The sequence below is a fragment of the Erpetoichthys calabaricus genome, chromosome 1 (genome assembly GCF_900747795.2).
Source record: "Erpetoichthys calabaricus chromosome 1, fErpCal1.3, whole genome shotgun sequence".
Taxonomy (NCBI): domain Eukaryota; kingdom Metazoa; phylum Chordata; class Cladistia; order Polypteriformes; family Polypteridae; genus Erpetoichthys; species Erpetoichthys calabaricus.
The window spans coordinates 270,039,984-270,063,024 of NC_041394.2; the positions used below are offsets into that span (position 1 = coordinate 270,039,984).

Below are 23,041 nucleotides of genomic sequence, written 5' to 3' on the forward strand. Positions count from 1 at the left end.
GTCCTCCCCGCATATATAGAGAAGCGCGAGCCGGTTAAGGGGGAGAAGAAGTAAAAGAAAAGAGAGGAGAGAAGAGAAGAGAGAACGGAGGTGGCAGGCAGGCGGTGCGGGAGAGCGAGCGAGCGAGTGCAGGCTCGCGTGTAGCTGAACAGTGAGCTGAACAGGCGAGCCAAACAGCTGAAGCAGGACGGTGTAGAGAAGGTCAGCTGCATTAAGAGTGTCTCGCCTGTTGCAGAGCCCGCAGGTGAGACGCTAACAGAGAAGAAGCACCAGGGATTGTCATCTGTTTTTTAAATTAAAGACTGCATCCTTTTGACGTTTTAACCTCGTGTTAAAGGATTGTTATTCTTGTGTATTTTAAACCTCCACTTCACAACTGTTTTAAGGATTATTTATTTAAAGATTTATTGAATGCTCTACTGCACTTTAGACACCTGTTTTGATTCTTTTAATAATCAGTTATATTATTTACCAGTGTTATTTATTAAAGGTAGACTACAGTATATATAATTTATCAGTGTTATTTGTTAGGAAAATTGATTTTTATGTTAATATATTTGGGGTGCGGAACGGATTAACTGGATTCCCATTATTTTCAATGGGGAAGTTTGTTCTAGATACGAGAAATTCGCTATACAAGCTCAGTGCTGGAACCAATTAAACTCGTATCTAGAGGTTCCACTGTATATATATATATATATATATATATATATATATATATATATATATATATATATATATATATATATACTGTATATATAAAATCATTTACAAACTATTATAGTATATACTTAAATGAAGTTGTAACAATAAATTATTAAAGCATAAGGAAAAGGAATGAAGGTAACTCAAGGGTTAACTAAACGTAGCTTAAAGCTTGAGCATGTGAGGTCTGCCTCAATTTACAGAAAACAGCAAGTTGAATTTCCAAGGTTAGAATCAGTTAAATGAGTAATGAGCACCCCTCTAGAAAGCGAGGATAAACTAATGGAAAAGGCCAAACACCCCTCCTATGAAGCAGTGCTAAGATCAGTAGAAGAGTCTGCAGAAAACCCCTGTTTATGAGGCCGCATTGAGGTAAATGGAAGAGTTGAAAGGAGTCAGAAAATACTACTGGCATTGAATTACTGCATGGAATAATAAAGTTCTGCATATTATGTATATTAAGAGTCAGATGATGTTATGTATTAGATGAGGTAATGGTAATAGAAAAGTATCAAAGCAAATGAATCATTTAATTGATTGCTCACTCTATGTACTGTGATATTTACAGTATGCGTGATCTGTGTAAATAAATCAGTGTTCTTTATTCTCATCTGGGCTCCATGAATGTCTTATTTAAAGATAGAGGAAAGTTTTTCCACAACACAGAATGGCATTTTTTCAATAACATCTGCTAATAATGCTTATTAACATGTATTTCCCCAATGTGTGTTCTCTCTGTGAGTATAAGTACTACAAACAGCTCTACTTTTGTATTTGTGAATATAAAATGATCTTGTTCACTACTAAATATAAGATGATATTTGTATGTTTTTTGAAATCTAGGAAAGTTGACAAACTAATCATGCATCACAAAGCAGCACCAATCAAGTATAAGATAATCTTTTCATCTATGTACGTTCTAATTTGAGTAATCGATTTGCTGTGTGTTTCAGTCAATCAAATTTTGGACTTATTACTAACCACCCCCATTTACTTATAGTGGCCAATCAACCTAACCAGCATGTCTATGAAAAACGTAAAGAAATCTGGAATACTCAGAGAAAAGTCCATACCACTGAGTGGGAAGTATGCAAACTCAACACAGATGATGACTGGAATGGATTCCTGGAGCTGTGAGGCTGCAGCTGGAGTACTTACAGTGCATCCGGAAAGTATTCACAGCGCATCACTTTTTCCACATTTTGTTATGTTACAGCCTTATTCCAAAATGGATTAAATTCATTTTATTCCTCAGAATTTTACACACAACACCCCATAATGACAACGTGAAAACAGTTTACTTGAAGTTTTTGCAAATTTATTAAAAATAAAAAAATTGAGAAAGCACATGTACATAAGTTTTCACAGCTTTTGCAGTGAAGCTCGAAATTGAGCTCAGGTGCATCCTGTTTCCCCTGATCATCCTTGAGATGTTTCTGCAGCTTAATTGGAGTCCACCTGTGGAAAATTGAGTTGATTGGACATGATTTGGAAAGGCACACACCTGTCTATATAAGGTCCCACAGTTGACAGTTCATGTCAGAGCACAAACCAAGCATGAAGTCAAAGGAATTGTCTGTAGAGGCACATATCTGGGGAAGGTTACAGAAAAATTTCTGCTGCTTTGAAGGTCCCAATGAGCACAGTGGCCTCCATTATCCGTAAGTGGAAGAAGTTCGAAACCACCAGGACTCTTCCTAGAGCTGGCCGGCCATCTAAACTGAGCAATCGGGGGAGAAGGGCCTTAGTCAGGGAGGTCCTCTGTGCAGAGGGAAGAACCTTCCAGAAGGGCAGCCATCTCTGCAGCAATCCACCAATCAGGCCTGTATGGTAGAGTGGCCAGACGGAAGCCACTCCTTAGTAAAAGACACATGGCAGCCCGCCTGGAGTTTGCCAAAAGGCACCTGAAGGACTCTCGGACCATGAGAAAGAAAATTCTCTGGTCTGATGAGACAAAGATTGAACTTTTTGGTGTGAATGCCAGGCGTCACGTTTGGAGGAAACCTGGCACCATCCCTACAGCGAAGCATGGTGGTGGTAGCATCCTGCTGTGGGGATGTTTTTCAGCGGCAGGAACTGGTAGACTAGTCAGGATAAAGGGAAAGATGACTGCAGCAATGTACAGAGACATCCTGGATGAAAACCTGCTCCAGAGTGCTCTTGACCTCAGACTGGGGCGACGGTTCATCTTTCAGCAGGACAACGACCCTAAGCACACAGCCAAGATATCAAAGGAGTGGCTTCAGGACAACTCTATGAATGTCCTTGAGTGGCCCAGCCAGAGCCCAGACTTGAATCCGATTGAAAATCTCTGGAGAGATCTTAAAATGGCTGTGCACCGACGCTTCCCATCCAACCTGATGGAGCTTAAGAGGTGCTGCAAAGAGGAATGGGAGAAACTGGCCAAGGATAGGTGTGCCAAGCTTGTGGCATCATATTCAACAAGACTTGAGGCTGTAATTGCTGCCAAAGGTGCATCGACAAAGTATTGAGCAAAGGCTGTGAATACTTATGTACATGTGATTTCTCGGTTTATTTATTTTTAATAAATTTGCAAAAACCTCAAGTAAACTTTTTTCACGTTGTCATTATGGGGTGTTGTGTGCAGAATTCTGAGGAAAAAAATTAATTTAATCCATTTTGGAATAAGGCTGTAACATAACAAAAGGTGGAAAAAGTGATGCGCAGTGAATACTTTCTGGATGCACTGTAAATACCTGGGAGTGCAGCTGGATGATAAATTGGACTGGACTGCCAATACTGATGCTCTGTGCAAGAGAGGACAGAGCCGGCTATACTTCCTTAGAAGACTGGTGTCCTTCAACATCTGCAATAAGATGCTGCAGATGTTCTATCAGACAGTTGTGGCGAGCGCCCTCCTCTACGCGGTGGTGTGCTGGGGAGGCAGCATTAAGAAGAAGGACGCCTCACACCTGGACAAACTGGTAAGGAAGGCAGGCTCTATTGTAGGCATGGAGCTGGACTGTTTGACATCTGTGGCGGATCGACGGGCGCTCAGCAGGCTCCTATCAGTTATGGAGAATCCACTAAACAGTGTCATCTCCAGACAAACGAGCAGCTTCAGCAACAGACTGCTGTCACTGTCCTGCTCCACTGACAGACTGGGGAGATTGTTCCTCCACCAAACTATGCGACTCTTCAGTTCCACCCGGGGGGATAAACGTTAACATTATTCAAAGTTATTGTCTGTTTTTACCTGCATTTTTATTACTCTTTAATTTAATATTGTTTTTTGTATCAGTAAGCTGCTGCTGGAGTATGTGAATTTCTCCTTGGGATTAATAAAGTATCTATCTATCTATCTATCTATCTATCTATCTATCTATCTATCTATCTATCTATCTATCTATCTATCTATCTATCTATCTATCTATCTATCTATCTACAGAAGTAAACATATTAAGTTAGAAAATAAAGTAATATACATAGGATTTGACAGCACTAATACCACAGACAGTATAATTAAGGTCTGCCTTAAAGAATTTATTGTAGAACAATTCAATGTAGAATTCTGAGATCTAAAATGCAAGTGATGAATGCAAGAGATGAAGGTGTGTGTCCATGCAAAATATGAATAACATGCCTGGCTCCTAGACAGACACCATGAAAGAAGCTGACAGAGTAGGAAACTCATGTTAGTGTTATGAAGGTAATTGTGGCCAACATTAATGTAGAGTATGCAACATTTTTTGGGATGTTGGAGTTAACATCTTTTATTTGTTAATAGGAAGACAATGTAGTCCTAGTGTTATGTTGACTTTGCTGTTGGTCATAGTTACAACTCTGGCAGTTATGTTTTGAATATGTTGCAATCTTTAAATTCTTAATACATGAAGAGCATTGAGGAGGCTGCTTTAATCTTAGCAGGACATATACAATGTGTGGCAGTGTATTCCATATCTGACATGAAGATGTAAGGTTACATTATGGTAGTCCTTCATAGATGATAAAATTAAGTTTTAGCTTCAACTTGATTTAATTACTGTAGAGCGGGAAATTATGTAAGTATAGTGAAGTGTAAATCCACAGCTTCAGATATTTTGACAAGGAAATCAGCTTCTTTGGATGATGTTATTCAGGTGATACTGAGGTTTTCTAAGCCATTTATACTAAAACTAGTCATTTAGCCCGTTACAATAACAGTAGAACAGTAGTGCATAAACATTAGTAGGAACAGTCTATAAATGGCAAGGGACTTTGACCTCATTCTTTTTGTTGGTTGTATTTTTCTTTCTTTCAGCCTTTCTTTGTTGATGTTTACTTGCTGAGCTGACCGTTCTTCGTGGGCTGCCGCCGTGTATTGTGTGTCTTTAATTTCCTGTGACAGTAATACTGTCTTGTACAGCTCTATTCAATAAGGGCGCACACAAAAAGGTGAGCTTCAAAAGAGCGACCTCAATTGAGCACGGCGAATAAAGGCATTCGTAGATAATTTAGTTCAAATGGCTCTGGAATATGTGAAGAGCAACAAAGGTGCAGATCTTTATTTACGCGCGCCTTTATTCGCTGCGCCCAATTGAGGTAGCCCTTTTGAGGCTCGCCTTTTTGTGCGCACCCTTATTGAAGGATGCCTGTGCGCGCCCTTATTGAAGGATACCGTCTTGTACGTCCGCTGGCATGTACGTCCGCTGGCTTGTACATTCGTAATATACCTTTAATTTTCTCTGGCGGTAATACAGGCGTGCGCGTCGGTAATATGCCTTTAATCTCCTCTGACAGTAATACTGGCTTGTATGTGGCTGTAATATGCGTCACTGTATTATGTACCTTTAATTTCCTCTCGCCGTAATACTGGTTTGTATTTCCGTAAAACGCCTCTAACTTTCTCTAACAGTAATATCGCGCATCGCACAGTGCCCAGCGCATGCGCACTTCACCAGAAGACACCCACACATGGACACCTGGACGCACATAGGGATTTTATATATATAGATATGATTTTCATAGAAGGTTGATTATCACCAGCAGAAAAGGAATATCTTATCATGTTAGTGAATAGAGTGCCCCTTCGTTAGTGTAATAAAACAAAACATACCCTTCTCAGGCCAACCTAAGCCAATTCACAGATGTGTATGGAAGCATATAGGCATAAAAAATAAAAAGGAAATTAAAAAAACAAGGAAAATTGGATGTGTTTTAGTTGCTACAGAATCACACTTTTAAGCCTCCAGAGGAAAACCCATAGTTTAGTTGAACCATAGAACAGAAATGGCCATGGAACAGTATACAAACTGTTTGTCCTTGCACAGATATTTGAGGGTTTATGGGAATTTACCAATCCTGTCTACATGTGTCTTGTGAAATTTGGAGAAAACCTATGACTGCGTAACACATAGTATCTGTTTTAACAGGCTTCAAAGGTATGTATTTTAGAAGTTGTTGCTGCATAATATTCGATACATTCAATAACCAGGAGAGTATACTTGGAGAGTATTTGATTTCAAATCTAAATATTGTATCTCTGACATCTGCAGATGATATTGTCCTCCAGGCCCCAACAGACTGTGATCTCTAGCTCACAGGGAAATCATATGTAGCTTAGTACGATGTGGCTGGGATGAGAATTAGCACCTTCAAATAAGACATCATGTTTCTCTCCTGGATAAGAGTAGCTTCTTTTTTTTGAGGTGTAAGGTGATTGACTGTCCTAACTGAAGGAGTTCAAGTACCTAGGAGACTGATTTAAGAGTAAATGTGAAGTAGATTGCAAGATTTAACCATAAATTGGTTCAGCATCAATCTTGTGGATGATGCACTGGTGCTGGTGATGTGGTGATGAAATGTTTTTTGATTTGCCTGTCAATGTACGTCTCCATTCTCATATATGGTCACAAACTCTGGATAGCACCTGAAAGAAGTACATCACAAGAATTAGCTGCTAGAATGAGGTCCCAGCGCAGAATTGCTTTTTGTAACAGTAAGAGTAGCTCAGCAGTAGGGGAGGATGTCAGAACAGAATTGATGTTCTCACTCATGTTATCATCTAGCATGCTAGCACCTGATACTAACTTTCTGCAGTACATTTCCTGCAGTCAGATATGTGCATACATTGGACAGACTGTGGTATATTTAACGTTTATCCTGACCTATGTTTGTTATTTGCTGTCTAATCATCAATTTTATACTCTTGTAATAACAATCTTTTAACAGTATTTGTCAGCCAAAGTTTGAATAGATTTTGCCATTGTATTATCTGTATTGGGATATCAGTTTGGACCTTTAAGTACACGCCAGTGAGGATATGTCAAAGAAAGGTTCTGGATAATGGCCTTGTGACAATACATAGATAGTAAAACAAAGACACTAGGGAAAATAACTGAATCGAATTTAGTTGATGCTTGAAAGAATGTATTGTAGAGTTAGAAAAAAAAACAGGAGGCAGAGATTTTAAATCTTTTATGCATTATAGTTGGTGTGGTTAACAAAGGAAGACTCTATCCCTACCACTGAGTGGGCTTTTTAATTAGCATATCTTACCTTATTTAGGTTCAAAGCTGTTATCACAGTGTTAAATTCACCTTGTTTTGTTGAAACTATTTTGTAGCTTATACTAAACATAAACTGAAAGGGTCTCACAGAAATGTAACTGAAAAACTAAAACTTCACATTGGCCATTTGAATGCTATTTCCAATGGCATACTGTATGTGCCCCAAAAAATATGAACACATTAATCAAATGAATCATTCAACTTTCAAATAGTATCAGGGCTCTAATAATTGTTTTTCATTACTAAGACATGAATGAATCCTGTTGATCAAAATATTAATGAGTTTATTTAAATATATATTTTAATCTATTAAATTCATATGTGTAATAGTGGTATTTCTGCTTATATTCTATATGCCATAATATAAGTGATTGGTGAAAAATCATAACTAAACTGCCCTTGATACGCATATAAATTAGTCATTTTCAGAATTGTCATTAAATCAAATTTAAGTTTTAAGTTTATTTATTTATTTATTTATTTATACATAAAATTAAAGAGAATGCGTAATTTTGTCTTTAATTTAAATTTAAACATTCTGCACATTGCACTGCATTTCAGAACTATTTTTTAATCAAATATATACATATCCAATATGCCTTACATCCTTATTATTTAGGAAAATAGTCAATTTTCTAAATTATTCTAAGTTCTATACTTTAAAAGAAGATTTCTTTTTTGTTACTATATTTACAATATAGTAAAGAAAAAAAAGAAACATCCCCAGCACATTTTATTCTGTCTTTAATTTAGCTCATGGCAAATTATGTATCCATGGTCCATGAAGTGCATTGTACATGCTTGGTATACCTTTATATTTTCATGACAGCATCTTGTTTAAATATTTATTGTGTGCATCACTGTGGAAAACTACTGGTAGTCCCTAGCTGTGCATAGTAAGTCAGATTAAAAAAGAAAATCATCACAAGGTAAAGAGTCTACTAAATTGTGAAAATGACTTTCTTTATATTGAAATGTAGGATTTACATGGTGAATGCAGTAAAAACTAAACATATTGGTTAATGATGAGCCCAATGGTGATTTTTGGTTGGACAATCAAAGTAAAGACTGGACTGGATTTAAGGTCAAGTTAAAACCATAAGGCTATCTGAATCACAACTTCATCAAACAGAAAGTGTCCTCACAAAAAGAAAAAATAAAGTGTAATTTTTTGCTTTTGATGGTTCTGCAATTGATGGTTTTGAGGAGGAAGTAACCTTTGTATGAAGCATGTTGGAATGCTGAGAAGAGGTTGTGAACCAGAAGGCAACTAAGCAATAGATCTAGATCTATTCTAAATGATAGGTACTGAAGGATGTTGATGAGGCCATACTTTAAAAATACAATTTGTGGTTAAGAATGCATTGCAAGCTACTGCCTTAGGGAAATGGCATAATATGGTAGCCTAAGGTTCACAGAGTAACAACAAACTCCACAAAAAAGAGGGGTATAAAATGCTAAATAAGGCAAGAAGGTAATTAAACTAAATTTTACTTGCTAACTAGAAAGAGCTAGACGCTGTTGATGAGAGCACACATTAAAAATACAGTTTGTGGTCAGGAATTCAGTTTAAGCTGCGGCCTTAAGGGAACAGTACTATATGGCAGTCATAAGTCTGTGGAGTAAAATCAAATCTCAGAAAAACTGCAGAGTTTAGTAAGGGTAAGATTGCCAAGCTAGCCACTCTTGATTTTTTAAGTCTTTTTTTTTTTCTTTTTTCAAATGTGACACTATAACTCATTGCAAGACCCTCATTTTAATTAATGCCTTGTAAGAAATGAGAAAGATACTTTCAAAACTGTCTAAAAATTTTGATCAGTAGCAAAATTTTTAAACTTTCTATTGAAGTTTACATTTATTCTAGTTCTTCATGCACACACTTATGTAATAATTTCCAAACCTTGTCAAGCCATCTGAAACTAAAATGCTCTTTTGGATTGATAATTGCTAAGTAAAGAAATCAGTAGGGAATCACAAAATGTTATCATTTGGAAAACATTATGAACCATTCTAAAAAGTGAACAGTAAACATGCAGAAAATAACAGCAGTTACCTTTAGGTAGTCTTTGTTAATATCAACAAGATTAAATGAAAACACGTGGTCCTTGGAGCCCACCAATAGTCTGCCTTTCTCCTCATCCAAAAGGAAAGTTTGATAACTGGAGCTATTGGCCAAACCATTAAAGGTAATGAGATTGTTTGAATCCAGCATTTCTGGAAAAGAAATAAAGCATAAATTAAAAGTATGTAAGGTGTAGATGAGGGCCAAGTAAAAGTCTGTGATCTGAACAGTGTGTAATGATTGCTCCATTGACAGAATGAAAACCCCCTCTGTGCAGTGTCCATTTGCCACTGTATGTTTCTCATTAGCAAGCCCGTACAGAATTTCATGCCACTGTTTCTGAGGAAATTATCTACATCCTACATGTAAACATTACAACCACTGCAGTAACTTTCCTGCTGTGTACAAGTGAGTCTAAGCATCACTTGAAATTAGAGTGTTAAAAGATCTGGAATCTCTCCTCATGGACATCAGCCAATTTAATGATACAGATACGAGATGTCTGGGGAAAAATGCTTGAAAATAGGAAATTGAGCCCATACCACAGCTTTCCTGTCAGTGGGCAAAAACTTTTTTTAAGAATAATGAGTACTTATTACAATGTTACTATAAAAGGGTGTTAGAAGCAGATGTGTCTTGGATACACTTGGCTATTTAGAAAGGGTCTTTATTTATATTCAATGTACATTTTCTTGCCAAGTCCTGCCATTTAAAGTGATCTTAGTTTAGATCATACTTATGAATGAATTAAAATCCATTTCTTGCTTCCTTTAGCAGCCAGTTATGATTTTCAGAATGATGTACTGCACAAGTAGATATATGTGCCAAAATAAATGTTTGTGTAAAAGACGTACAGCCTTTTATTGAGGTACTTTCTGCTGTTTTGATACAGTGTCCCACATTTTATCAAATATAAGGTTAATTATAATGCAATGTACAATATATTTTACTTATTCACAGATTCTTGTCAGTCACCTCACATAGATACAACAACTTTGCAATATTACTTCAAAATTCAGCTTCAAGCAGGAAAACATTCTCCATCCATTCTGAACACATTAAAAACAAAATGTTGCATGTTAACCTGTGATATGCATGCTGGAAAAACAGATTTTTGGGGTGTGGTATAAATTTAAATGTAATTGAATATGAAATTTTATTGAGTGTTTATTACTCTGTAAACTTCTTAAACCAAGGTGACAATTTTTACACATCCAATATCATATTTATGAAAAAAATAAACTGAAACATAATGATGTTACTGATTAAAATCTGTAAAATTGAACATCGACTTTTATTGTGAATCTCACTAGTTATTTTTAATATATTTAGTTATATTAGTAATGTCAAATAAATAAAGATGACAGAAGCATTTTCTATATATTCTTTAAATAAAAAAACATTTCTGATGCTAAGTAATATACTAAAAATTTCATATCAATGTTTTTTTCCACTAATATACAGTAGAAAGCTAAAAATTAAAAGTATACAACAATGGGCCGCCATGGTGGAAATTCTAATTTTGCCTGGCATACTGTTAATATTACGCTTTCTTTTTAAGGCATCTATTGCACATGCATTCTTCTTTACACTCTCTATACCCTTTCATTTGCCCCTTGGGAAAATTCACAGTGGGGGGTCTGTTAGTCTTTTCCTACGGCTATGCTTTCCTTCTCCAGACAACAGGGAATTCTGCCAAACCAGCAAAAGCACTTCTCTTTTCCTTATGAGTTTCAGACTATTAACTTACAGAAAGGTATGCATATTTTTTTCTTAAAAAATGCTTTTTACTTAACAAGTGGACTCTATCATAGTTAAACCAATATGCTGCTAGCTATTATTGCCTCATTAAATGGTTTGTTGAACCATCATAATTTTAATATCATATGCAATGAAATAATTCAGTTCTGTTAATTAAATAAATTGTCTTTATTTCAACATTGCATACATCACATACATTAAAAAGAAGCTCTGTTCTAGACTGACTGGTCTAAAAGAACAAAAATTATAAATGAGACAAAGATAATTTAACAAATAATCCTGAATTGTGACGTCATTCAGAGCAAACTGAAATAAGGAGTAGCTTCAGATCATAGTGAGCAGAAAAACAAAAATCAGCCACTAATATAATGTGTCTTACACTGCGACCATAAGGATGTATATGGAATAAAACAGTAGCTTACTCTTTACTGTTTGATTCAGAAGGAAAATATTGCATAACACTACATATTATAGGTATTTGCACAATAATGGCTTTAACATACCATATCAGCTAGTTTGAGATTACAGTTTTATAGAATAAATGTTTAATAGACATCTGGCTCTGAGGCACATAATGTGAACTAGTGTAGACTTACTAAACAATGCTTAGTTATGACACTATAGTTGCTGCTCGCATTGGGAAGTGATACATATTATTTCAGGGCCTCAAACCAAAAAACACTGCATAGACTCCTGAGAATGACTGAACAGAAGTGCAGGTGCACAGCCTACATAACCCTGCTAAGTGTATGACATCCCCTGCAAGCATTAAAAGAAAGCATTGTCTGTACATGATGGTGAGACGATACCTCTGAAATTAATGGATAATTTCTGTAGCCAAGATGGCACTGCAGAAACCAGTTTGGTTTGTGAGGACAGTCTATACAAACAATAGAGCCAGGTAACTCAAGGGCAAGTGATTGCGAGGACAAGACAAAGCCTTTTATTCTGCTGGAATCCAGGCACTTCCAGGCAGGTGGTGCAACTGCATTGAGAAGGGTGGAGACTACATTGAGAAATGACATTATCAGTTTTATTAAGGTTCGTTCCATTTTGCAATAAATCCCATTTTCTTACTTTAGCTTGACTCCCCCTCGTTTATCCTTTTATAAACATATGTGACCCCAAACATGGTGTTGATTTATGGTTTTGTTACACATCTTGACTATATGTGAATCAACACAACAGTATGAGCATCTCAGTTTCCAATTCATACTGACTGCAGTATGTTTGGGATGTGTGACTCAAAGTTCAGATTACTGTCAAGTGTGACTCCATTGCTTATCACAAAGAAGGAATTTGCAGGATTAATGATTCAGGCTGCACAAATCAAGCTTGTTGCAGTGTGCTAGAGTAACCACAAGACGTTAATCCCTTTTGTCAAATGTGGGTAGCAGTGTTGCTTACATGAGATACTCCCAATTTTCAAGAAATTGTTTTCTCATTTTTCTAATTGATTTCTTTTTTTCTGATTAGTTAATTTCTTATGGCATGTTAGCTTAGTTTCCTGAATAATATATTTTCTAACCATAATATTATGGTCTACTCGGATATAGCTCAAATTCTTTATTTGTCGGAAAGTTTTCCTTTAAGAAAACACACATACTTGTATGCAGCAGTTGATTAAAGCTGAAACATTTTATTAAGACTTTTTGAATTTTAAAGTTGTATCTTTATATAGTCTTTTACATCTTCAAGCACTTTTTGCTTAGGAAACGTACATAAGTACATAAGTTAAATGTATAATCATCATCTCAGAGAGATGGCATCTGTGTAACAACTTAAAAATGCAGTGTTGAGATCCATTCCATAATCAATCCTTCAGTTTCCTAATCTGCTTATTTGGGTCAGATTATAGAGAGTTTATCCTTAGTGCACTAGGTGCAAAACAGTAACCATGTGTGGGCAGTACACCAGTCCACTGGAAACCTCATTCACATAAATACCTAAAATCAGAAACAGGAACAGAAAATGCAAACTCACATAGGTAACGTCCAGGCTAGAAGTCAGACCCATGAGGCAGCAGTACCAACCACCCTGCCAGTCTATTCCAGCAGTACCCATGAAAATTTCCTACTTACCTGTTGGTAAGCATTAACTGCACTATGTAAATTCTTTCTAATCAGTGCTTGAATATTCTGACAAACCTTATTTTATTTTAGAACTACTTTAGCTAGCAACGCAACATTTTGCTTGTCATACACATATGTTATACAGCTCCATGCAGTTTTACACGCATTCTTTATGGTTCCTCTTTCTCAACTGACTCATGCTAACTCAGTGCCTCTCAACCAGAATATTTTGGTATGAGTCATACTTTCCTCAAAATGCATAGGCAACATGCATGAGAAATGCATCAACTCCTCTTCATCGACAGATGTGTGCATGAGACAAAAATGTTTCCATTAACACATCACACATTACTACAACTTCATCTTTGCTCTCTGTAGTGTCTTGAATTCTCATGGGGTATTTTAACAGTATTATAAATTAACTAGATTTTGGAAGATTTTGTAAGTCGTTTTGTATAAAATGATCTAAGCAAATAAATGAAAATGAAATACACATCTCTTTCACAATGTCTCCTCCTCATCCTTTTCAAGAGCTGTTCATTCTGGCTGCCTTAACGTTTAGGCTTTCCCTTTGGAGTGACAGCTTCGTGAACACATGCTGGCACAATCTCTAATGCTTTTGAGTCATCAGAAATTACACAAGTAAGGAAAGATTTGCTCTGTTTTACTGTTAACTATATGTCAATTCACATTGCAGCTTGCTTTATAGATTTGAAAAATCCTCAAATATACCTGTTACGTTTGAATTACAGTATGTACATACTATAATTACATTTGTTGTTTTAGTTTTTACTATGTAATTATCTGTTTATTTTTACATATCTCTCCATTGTTTATCTTGTACCTAGACTACACTGATGAGGAAATATTTTCTTTACATGTAGTCAATAGTGATTTTACATAGCATATTATATTTCTAATAGATTTACGTGTCCAATTAGATTCAATAAAAAGAAGGTATTATTTCACTTCAGGATTGCATTGTCCCTTCTCTATTATATTACTTCCATACATTTAATTGTCTTTGAAGTATTGATTGCATTCTAAAAATTGCTATTTTTTTTCTATGTACTCAGTCTCTTACATAACCTGCATTCTTTATAAGGATGCCAAGGTACGCTTAACCTATACCTCTGGGTTATTTTCTCAAATTACATTCCTGTTTTGCACAGTCTCACATATATGTTATTTTAATCACTGAAATGTAATTTTATATTTGAATACAGGGGTAAATTCTCCAAGACATTTAATTATCAAGGGTTTAGTAAACTGATCTGATAACATACTTCAAATGTCTTTGGTAGGCTTGTGGTAAAGGCTCTAGTTTTGGTTTGGCAAAAAAAGCATTTCTAGCTGCTACAATTAACCAGATTCTTGCAGCATGGTGTCATACATTATTGGACATTTAATAGTTTAATAGTTTTACCTTGAGGTGCTTGAATTACAAATAACACGTTTTGTTGAGTTTTAAATGTGAAACCATAAAGAGCATTCAAAGAAAATAAGATGCAATGTAGAATATACATTCCTCTGCATATACAGTATATTTTATTTGTTAAATAAAGCCAAGTATTATAAGCTCTAAGTGAAACTATGCTACAGTGGTGGGCACTGATACATTATTATCTGCTTGTATCCATGTTGTGCTTTGCCTAGACGCTTCAGTATCCTCAAAATCCCAGTAAATGGTGCTTCCTCAACTGTGTCAAATCCTTTCGATCTTGTAATGTAAAATGAACTGCTGGATTAATAAAGTTTTCTTGTACAAATATTATGGCATATAGTAAACTACCCTTCACATATTAGTGAACATTTTCATAAAAACTATAATATATTTCTGTTTCAATTAACAAACCTTCTGGGCATATTAAAATGTATTTTCAACTGAAAGCAATTTCACTAATTGGTCTTGAAATATGAATTATATACTTCTTAAAGTTATGTGGTAAACCAGCTGAGATTTTAAGGCATTGGCTCTTTAATTTAAAATTAAAAGCATACATGTGTGAATCCCATAATGGTTTTGTTGGTAGGGCTTTAGTTTTAGAAACACCCAGAAAATAATGTTGCAGAAATGCACATTGCTTCATCTTCTTTTTTATCATCTTCTTATACTCCTTTCTACCATGATATTTTTTTTCAAATTAGTCTTTTTAAGAATTAAAACCAAATATTAAGGTTTATCAAAAAAAATTACCAGCATGATCCTTTTAAACACTAAAAAAAACTTTTTTTTTTTTATTGTTCTCAAACCTTTTCTGTACCACTCAAATAATGTGTTTTTCTTAAATTGTGCAACCACTTTTGGACTTGGGCTTGGGCATGCTGACATGACACCTTCATCACTGCCATATTGCATCCTACCGAGAGAATCCTTCAGATTACTGAATAGGTGGTAGCTATACTAGGTCAGGTCTAGATGACAGGGTGTTGCAATCTTTGAATGGCAACCCAGGCAATGTGAGGAAAGGCTTTGTCCTGAAGCAAAAAGTGGATGGGTGATTAACTACTGTTAATGCCAAAGCAAGTTAGTGAAATTTGGACTGTTTATGTGGCCTTTTGTTATCAATAAGAACTTCAACCTCGGGATTATAAAAAAAAATGTGTGCATTATTTTGCTATCACTGGCCCAACCCTTAAATTTCCTTGATGTTTTAAAATTACCATTCTTCTATTGTTTTCTTTGGATTCAGTTATGTGTCCAGGTTACAACCCCACTTATCAAACGTTTCTTAAATATCTCCCTGTCCAAATTCATTAGCCAAGATTTCCTTTAAAACATTGGGTGCAGTGATTCTCCATTGTGATTTGCTCCATGGTGGCAAACTATTCTTCTATCATTGCTGTTAAAGGTGAGCGAGAGTTTGGGTTGTCTTTGAAAGAGCTTATGAAGGAGAATCAACCTGGTACATACAGCTGAGAATGATTCTTAAAGGTATATTATTCCATACCATCTGAAATTCAATTATATAGTAGCTTGATAATTACCATATTGACTTCATTTCTGAAACAAGTAGCATACACTATAAACCACAAGTGGCATTACCGTGTCATTCATTTATTTTAGCCACAAAAGATGTTCTTTGGTCATTTACAAATTTAACATTCTTTTTAGGTTCAGGCACATCACATTTTGACCCCCTCTTGTAGACAGGACAAAATAATTTAATATAGATCTATCTGTTATTTTAAAATGTTCATATTAAAAAAATGTTAAAGTTATGTATTTTCATAAAACAATTAACACTTCTAACTCTCAGCTTCAAACATCCCTGCATTTTATATAGTGCCTTTCTCTGGCAACTGTTTACATAAACATTTTAAAATTAGAGCACAGGAAGGTTAAAGGGCTCTGTATTAAATGCATCGGAGGGGGGAATCGAACTGGTAAACGTATGGTTTCAATTCTATTTCTTTATCAGTACACATTCTAGTTTCAAGACCTAAGGTGTACAGATAGATAGATCAATGTCTCAAAGAATCTGGCCCCCAGATCCTGTGACGAGATTGTCCCAACCACAAATGAGCAAGTCAGACTTGATTCCGTTTTTTAAGAAAAATAGATAGATAGATAGATAGATAGATAGATAGATAGATAGATAGATAGATAGATAGATAGATAGATAGATAGATAGATAGATAGATAGATAGATAGATAGATAAAGTCACACATGTGCGCTTGGGAGGCAGCCAAAGGGTACAAATGGGAATGAAAGTACAAGAGATAGGATGTTGGGTTGGAAACAAGCTCTAACGCCTTTTTCCCAATTTCAACAGAACAACGGAAGAATAACCTTTGTTTTCCACTTCTGTCCCAACCAGACAACATCACTTCTGTCTCCACTCTGATGACCACACTTTTCGTCTCCAACTGATGACATCATTTCCATCTCCCTCCGATGACATAATTTCTATTTCCTCAAATTCCCCTTCCTGCCATTTCAATATAAAAGCTCCACCTTGTCTGTATTGAATTGTCCACTGTAACTTTTACAAAGAGACCATTACCAGTCATTTTTCAATTCAACGCTCCAAACATTATATGGGGAGGCTTCACCAAATCTTTATTTGTTTTTATCTATTTATTTCTCGACAGTAGATCCCAAAACTGAGACTGGCCTTTTAGACAGCTTGTTAATTAGTTGGACCACTCTTGAAGTGATGTTACCACACCACAGCGTAGACGATCACACTGATCATCACAGACTTGTAGAAGATGTCAAGGATGTCACTTCCCACATTAAAGGAACACAGTCTCTTAAGGAAAATAGCCTGCTCTGGTCTTTCCTATATAGTTCCTCTGTGTTCCTAGACTGGTGCAACCTATCATTAATGTGGACCACTAATTACTTATAGGAGTGGGCCACCTCTACATCCACTCCCTGAATAGTGACTGGACATACAGGCTGTTTGGTGCCATGAGTCAATAACCAGTTATTTGTTTTTGCTGATGTTGAGATACAGACAATTCTCATTCTCCACCTGACTCCTATATTCTGTCTCATCCTCTTTATCAAAACATGCACAGGATCCAAGGAGCTTGCATTTCCTCCTGATGTCTGAATTGGTCTGACTTCCTTCCACATCTTAAAGATATGAATCTCGGGTGAAGGTTGAATTCTGTTTTGTTGCTTTCCTTTCTTTGACTTTAGGATATTTTTTATCTTTTCATTTTTGTTTTTCTAGATTTACTATGAAGTCATTTGTTGTATAAGTTTGACTTGATTGTATGTAACGTTATTTTCTTCAAATAGTAAAAAAATAAACAGACAAAGATATGACTATTAATTTGCGAAAGGGCATGTGTGTATGAAAGTGCACTAAGACCCAGGAATGGCTCTTGTCTTCCTCTTGATACTTGTGGAACAGACCCCAGATTTTTGAAACACTGTATTTAAAAAAGCGTATTACAAATATATGAATGGATATTCTAATATATCAATTTAGCTCATCTAGCATAATTTTTAAAGGTTTCAGCCATGATATTGTCAAAATAAACCAACAGTATTTGCTGCCATTTGCTTCTCCAACCTTTAAAAATAAATTGATCTTCTGTAACTTGGGCCATTTACTGTTAAAAACTTGAACATTATTTTCCTTATTGCTATTGCTAGCTTTCTGTTACTAACTAAAGTAGTCATTTTATTTTATGAACTGAAAATCCCAATGTGTAATTTTTTTTACTGTTTCCATAAGCCAATTTTCAAAATTTATGAGCCAAAGCAATGCACATGGTTTATCTGGAAAACATTTTTTGGCATAAAGCACAACAAAACAGGCTTTCAAGTCATCTTGCCTGAAGAAGGGGCCTGAGTTGCCTCGGAAGCTTTCATATTGTAATCTTTTTAGTTAGCCAATAAAAGGTGTCATTTTGCTTGGCTTTTCTCTACATTCATAATGGCTAACACGGTACAACACCCTAGTACTAAAGTCATTTGAAAAAATGCTACAATTAAAAGGAACAGCTCTTTGGTGTTCTGTAGTTATTATGTGGGAAAGTTTGAATTATTTATGTCTGTTTAACCAGGTGATATATTTGAATGCACAGTAATTATTTTACATTGCATGTAACCCAGATGGATTACTATGTAAATATTTAAAATAGATAAACATGAAATAGGTTTATAAGCACCCTTGCCACATGTTTACAATGAGTAATAAACACTGATTCAAATGGAACCAAATTACTATCAGTACTGTATTTTCAGTGATACAGTGACATTCAATCAAATTTTGATGCTATGAGACCTGGAAAGATTTAAGAATAGGTGCTGTTGTGCTATGCAAAGGTTCTGGTACTGTAGAACTCACATTGTTGTGTTAGAATAACAGTCAATCATAGAGCAGTGGGTGACTGGGTGTTCCTGCATGAAGATTTCTGAAGAGGAGCCGGTACTTACTGGTACTCTAAGAAAAAGTGTCTGTACGGTGAAGTGAACATTTTTGCATCATTGATATATGTCAGACAATCAGAGAATGTCTCCCTCATGAAAATGAACTAAAACTGCTTATCGATAAGCATTAAATGTGTGACAGACTGAGTGAGATACCAGACAGCAGACTGGCACTGTGGATGAACTTGATCCTGGCCTATGATTTACTCTCTGGGCAATGACAGCACTGCCTTTACAGATAACCCCAACACTGCAGTTTTTCTCCTGGTGCTCTTGCCATCCTTCCATGATTCAAAGTCACATACGTCATGTTGTTTGATGTTATAATCTTTATTTTATTGTACAGTATTTTAAAGTGTAATTTATAGAATATTTAGTAACATAAGCAAAACTTTTAATTAAATTATTTTATGCTTCTTATTTTATATGGCCGCATGGTAATGCAGAGGTTAGCTCTGTGCTTCATAACTCAGATCGAATTCCTGTTTTTGCCTGTACATAGTTAGAATTTCCCCCTTGTGTCTTCATTGATTTTTCTTCAGGGATTTATAGGTTCTTCCCACATATCCAGCACTGACGTGTCAGGTTAACTGGCAACTCTAAATTACCCCAGGATGTGTGAATATGGATGTTTATCTGTGAGTGTGTCCTTTCGAGGTTTAGCTTCTGCCCATCCCATCATGACAAGCTACAATCCATGAACAGAAAAAGCAGATGCACTTATTTAGTTTTTAAAGCAAACTTTGCCAAATAATATTTTTTCTTTTCAGAAATACATTGTGATAAACGGTCGGCAGCTCAATCCAGCTGGGACGGAAGAAGAATGGAGGAAGGCAGCCTTTTCAGGGCACTGCCTCTCCCGGGACGCTAGGTGGCAGCTCCTCTGGACGGCAACGATTCCCTGGGACATGGAGTCCGTTTCCTCAGCCCTGTTGGGTGCCGTGGGTGCCGCCAGGGGGAGCTCACAAAGAACCTGGGGACTCCTACTGTTACTACAACCCGGAAGTACTTCGGAGTCACAAGGACGGAAGCTCGCAGTACTTCCGGGCTACTTGAGAACTGATGATGTGGCATTTGACACAAAAAGAGAAAGCAGTACTTCCGGGTCATGGACTATTTAAAGGACTGGTGAAGACCCAGCAAGACAGCCAGAGTTGGGAGGTTGGGTGACGAAGCTGCTGGGAGTGGAGGATTGTTTATTTGTATTGATTATTGATAATTGTTGGAGAATTGTGGCGTGTGTGGTGCTTTATGCACTGTATTTAAGAAAAATATTAAAAGATTCTTCTTGGTGCTTTTACAAGTGCGTCCTGGACGTCTGTCTGGTGGGTTTCACAGGGCATCAGCAACCCCTAGCATCCACAACATATATTACTAGTAAGAATCAACCAAAACAAAGTGCAGTTTTTAGTTAGGAGCAAACTGAAAATAAATTAAACTCCTGATTTTGTAAATAAAATATTTTACAAGAGAAAATTAGATCTACTGTTGAAAAGCATCTTTTAAAAATCACTCTCTTATAAATTTGTAAATATGATTCATAAAAATAAAACTCAAATATACTTGTGATAACATTTCTAATGTTAAAACTGAAAATACCTGGAGGCTAAGAAGTAAATCTCCACTGCTAAGTGTCACTCCTGTTCTGACAGCCCAAATGATGTATCGTAAGTATATGAATGATCTTATCAGTAATCTGAATGTAAATGCACTTTTTTGTTTTTTTTTTCATTGTTCTATCACACTCATCTTTCACCTCAACTATAATGGCTTAGCTCAACAACTGCCAATCTCTGCAGTGTTTACAGTAAAGTGAGGAAATTGGAATTGATGTATCACTTGAGTGACATCCTTTTTTTATCGGTGAACAGGCTTTGCTCCAAACAGATCTAATGTGTCACAGAAAGCCTACTATCAGATGACCTTATAACATGTCCTTCTCAAATGTGCACAATGTGAAAAGTTCCATCTGCAAACAGAAAGTAATAAAAACTAAGTTACCTTTATTACTTCATAATACATGTCCATAAAAAAACTGTGGAGCTTTTCAACATATTGATATCTAGAGATAATATAGATATAAAAAATTGCTACAGTTGAGATATATCTAATAGATTCTATTATATATAGTAAGGAAAATAAGTCGAGCAGCTGGATTAGGCTGTATAATTATGAAAATTAATTTTCAGGGGATTATGGGTAAAGGAAAAAACTGGCCTCAAGAGTGTTTTTAGCAGTACTTGTAGCTTCAGGGTGTCTGTTGTTGCCTGGGTGAATAGTGTGGGTGGGACATTATTATGGGATATTCCTGGTACATGCCACCTGCTGTAATTTCTTGTGTTTGCATGCATAAACATTTTTTTTTTATTTTTTGATTTGATACACTTTGTTAATCCCTGAAGGGAAAATGCCTTTTCGCCTGACCTTTGGAGGTCAGAGCAGAGGGTCAACCACTGTACAGCACCCCGAAGCAATTATTTTTACAGACTACTTTCCTTCACTGTAATTTGTTATGAGTATTTGCCATTTTTCTAAGATTACATTTTATACATTTAATTCACGAACATTTTCAACATTAGTATGATGCAAACTGATGCTGCACTTGTACGATTATCTAAACACTAAACCTCTGCAGTGCTTTGAAATGTGTGCTGTATAAACTTACATAGAAAACACTATTTTTACCAAAGCCACTGTGTTGATAAAACTAAGATTTTATTATATGGCAGCAAAAGAATAATTAATTTTACAAGCAGAGTTTTATATAGATGTAGATCCAGAACAGCAGGAGGCGGTAATGTACCGTCTTGTGGAATGCAAGTTGCCATAAATACAATGAAGAAGAAGAACAAGTATGAACATCAGGTTTTCTATACATTATATAATAGCTAAACTTTGTCAATCTGATCTTCTATTTTACCTGTGTTTCCACATGTTAGGGTCTGATTGTTTTTTTAGCACCACTTGTCATATCTTTTATTTGCTTCTACAATTTGATAATTAACTTTTGTGCCACCAGATAATTGATTTAGTTTTTATGTGCCTTACATGTGTGGCATTACTTAGCTGATTCAGTATACTGTATGTGACAGGGAAATATAAATATTGGATAGAAGAATGGAACAAATATGAGGGTTACCCAAAGAATATTGCATCACTTTCTATACTTCAAAATTAATGGTAAATGCCTGCAACTTATCTGTGTTTAACGTGAAATTTCCTGTTTGCTAATGCAGTCCCACAGAACAATCCCTTTCCTAGCGCATGTACATTTGTACTTGAAAATGCCATTGTTAGGTGATGTGCATTTTAAGCAATGGGCTTTTATTAAATTTCTTGTAACAGAGAAGGAATCAGTAACAAACTTTTACAGGCAGTTACAAATGTAAACTGAGACAATGCTGTGGATAAAAGCATTGATAGTCATTAAGTTTCATAAAGTGAGAAAGGCTAGAAAGTCTTATGTGACAGAAAAAACCTATCACAGCACAGTTTCTTTTCTGATTATACACAGATTCTGGTTGTTAGAGGGGACCTGGGTGGTGTAGTGGTTGGCGGTACAGCCACATACTATAGTTCCAGATTGCTATATTCACTCTCTGTATTGATTTTGCTCCTTGTAAACATGTTTTTATGAATTTCCTCCCTCACCTAGTAGAACAGTTTGATTCATTACTTCCAACTGCTTAGAGATAAATGATTTTGCCCTGCAGTGTACAAGAGGCTCAGCCTTTCACACACTGCTGCCAGCGTAGGGTCCAAGCCTCTGTGGCTCTATTTTTGGAATAAATGGCCTCAGAAAATAAATAGATGCATGCTTAGTTATTGTTGCTTTTAAGGTCCTGTTCACTTTAAGCACATACTTAGGGGTAAAATACTTTAGATGTACAGTACTTCTCATATGTTGTGTTAACTGATTTTATGACTGCATTAAAGTATGCACACCAACAAAAAGCCCATTGTCTCATAAGAAATATCTACTGAAATACAATACCCACCATTGACAGTTTTGACAGTACAATGTTGGTTGCCAGAATA

The 23,041-nt window shown here is 35.9% G+C and overlaps 1 protein-coding gene across 3 annotated transcripts in view; it reads right to left on the minus strand.

The window, feature by feature from the left end:
• The window catches only part of sema3ab (sema domain, immunoglobulin domain (Ig), short basic domain, secreted, (semaphorin) 3Ab), a 453,520-nt gene that overhangs the window by 204,485 nt on the left and 225,994 nt on the right, over positions 1-23,041 (minus strand). For all 3 annotated transcript variants that reach the window (XR_007933636.1, XM_051919816.1, XM_028814974.2), the window contains one exon: positions 9,268-9,428. Coding sequence is in view for 2 of the 3 variants with exons in the window: in XM_051919816.1 (XP_051775776.1) it covers positions 9,268-9,428 (161 nt within the window). In the remaining variant the exon portion in view is untranslated. The remainder of the gene's footprint in view (positions 1-9,267; positions 9,429-23,041) is intronic.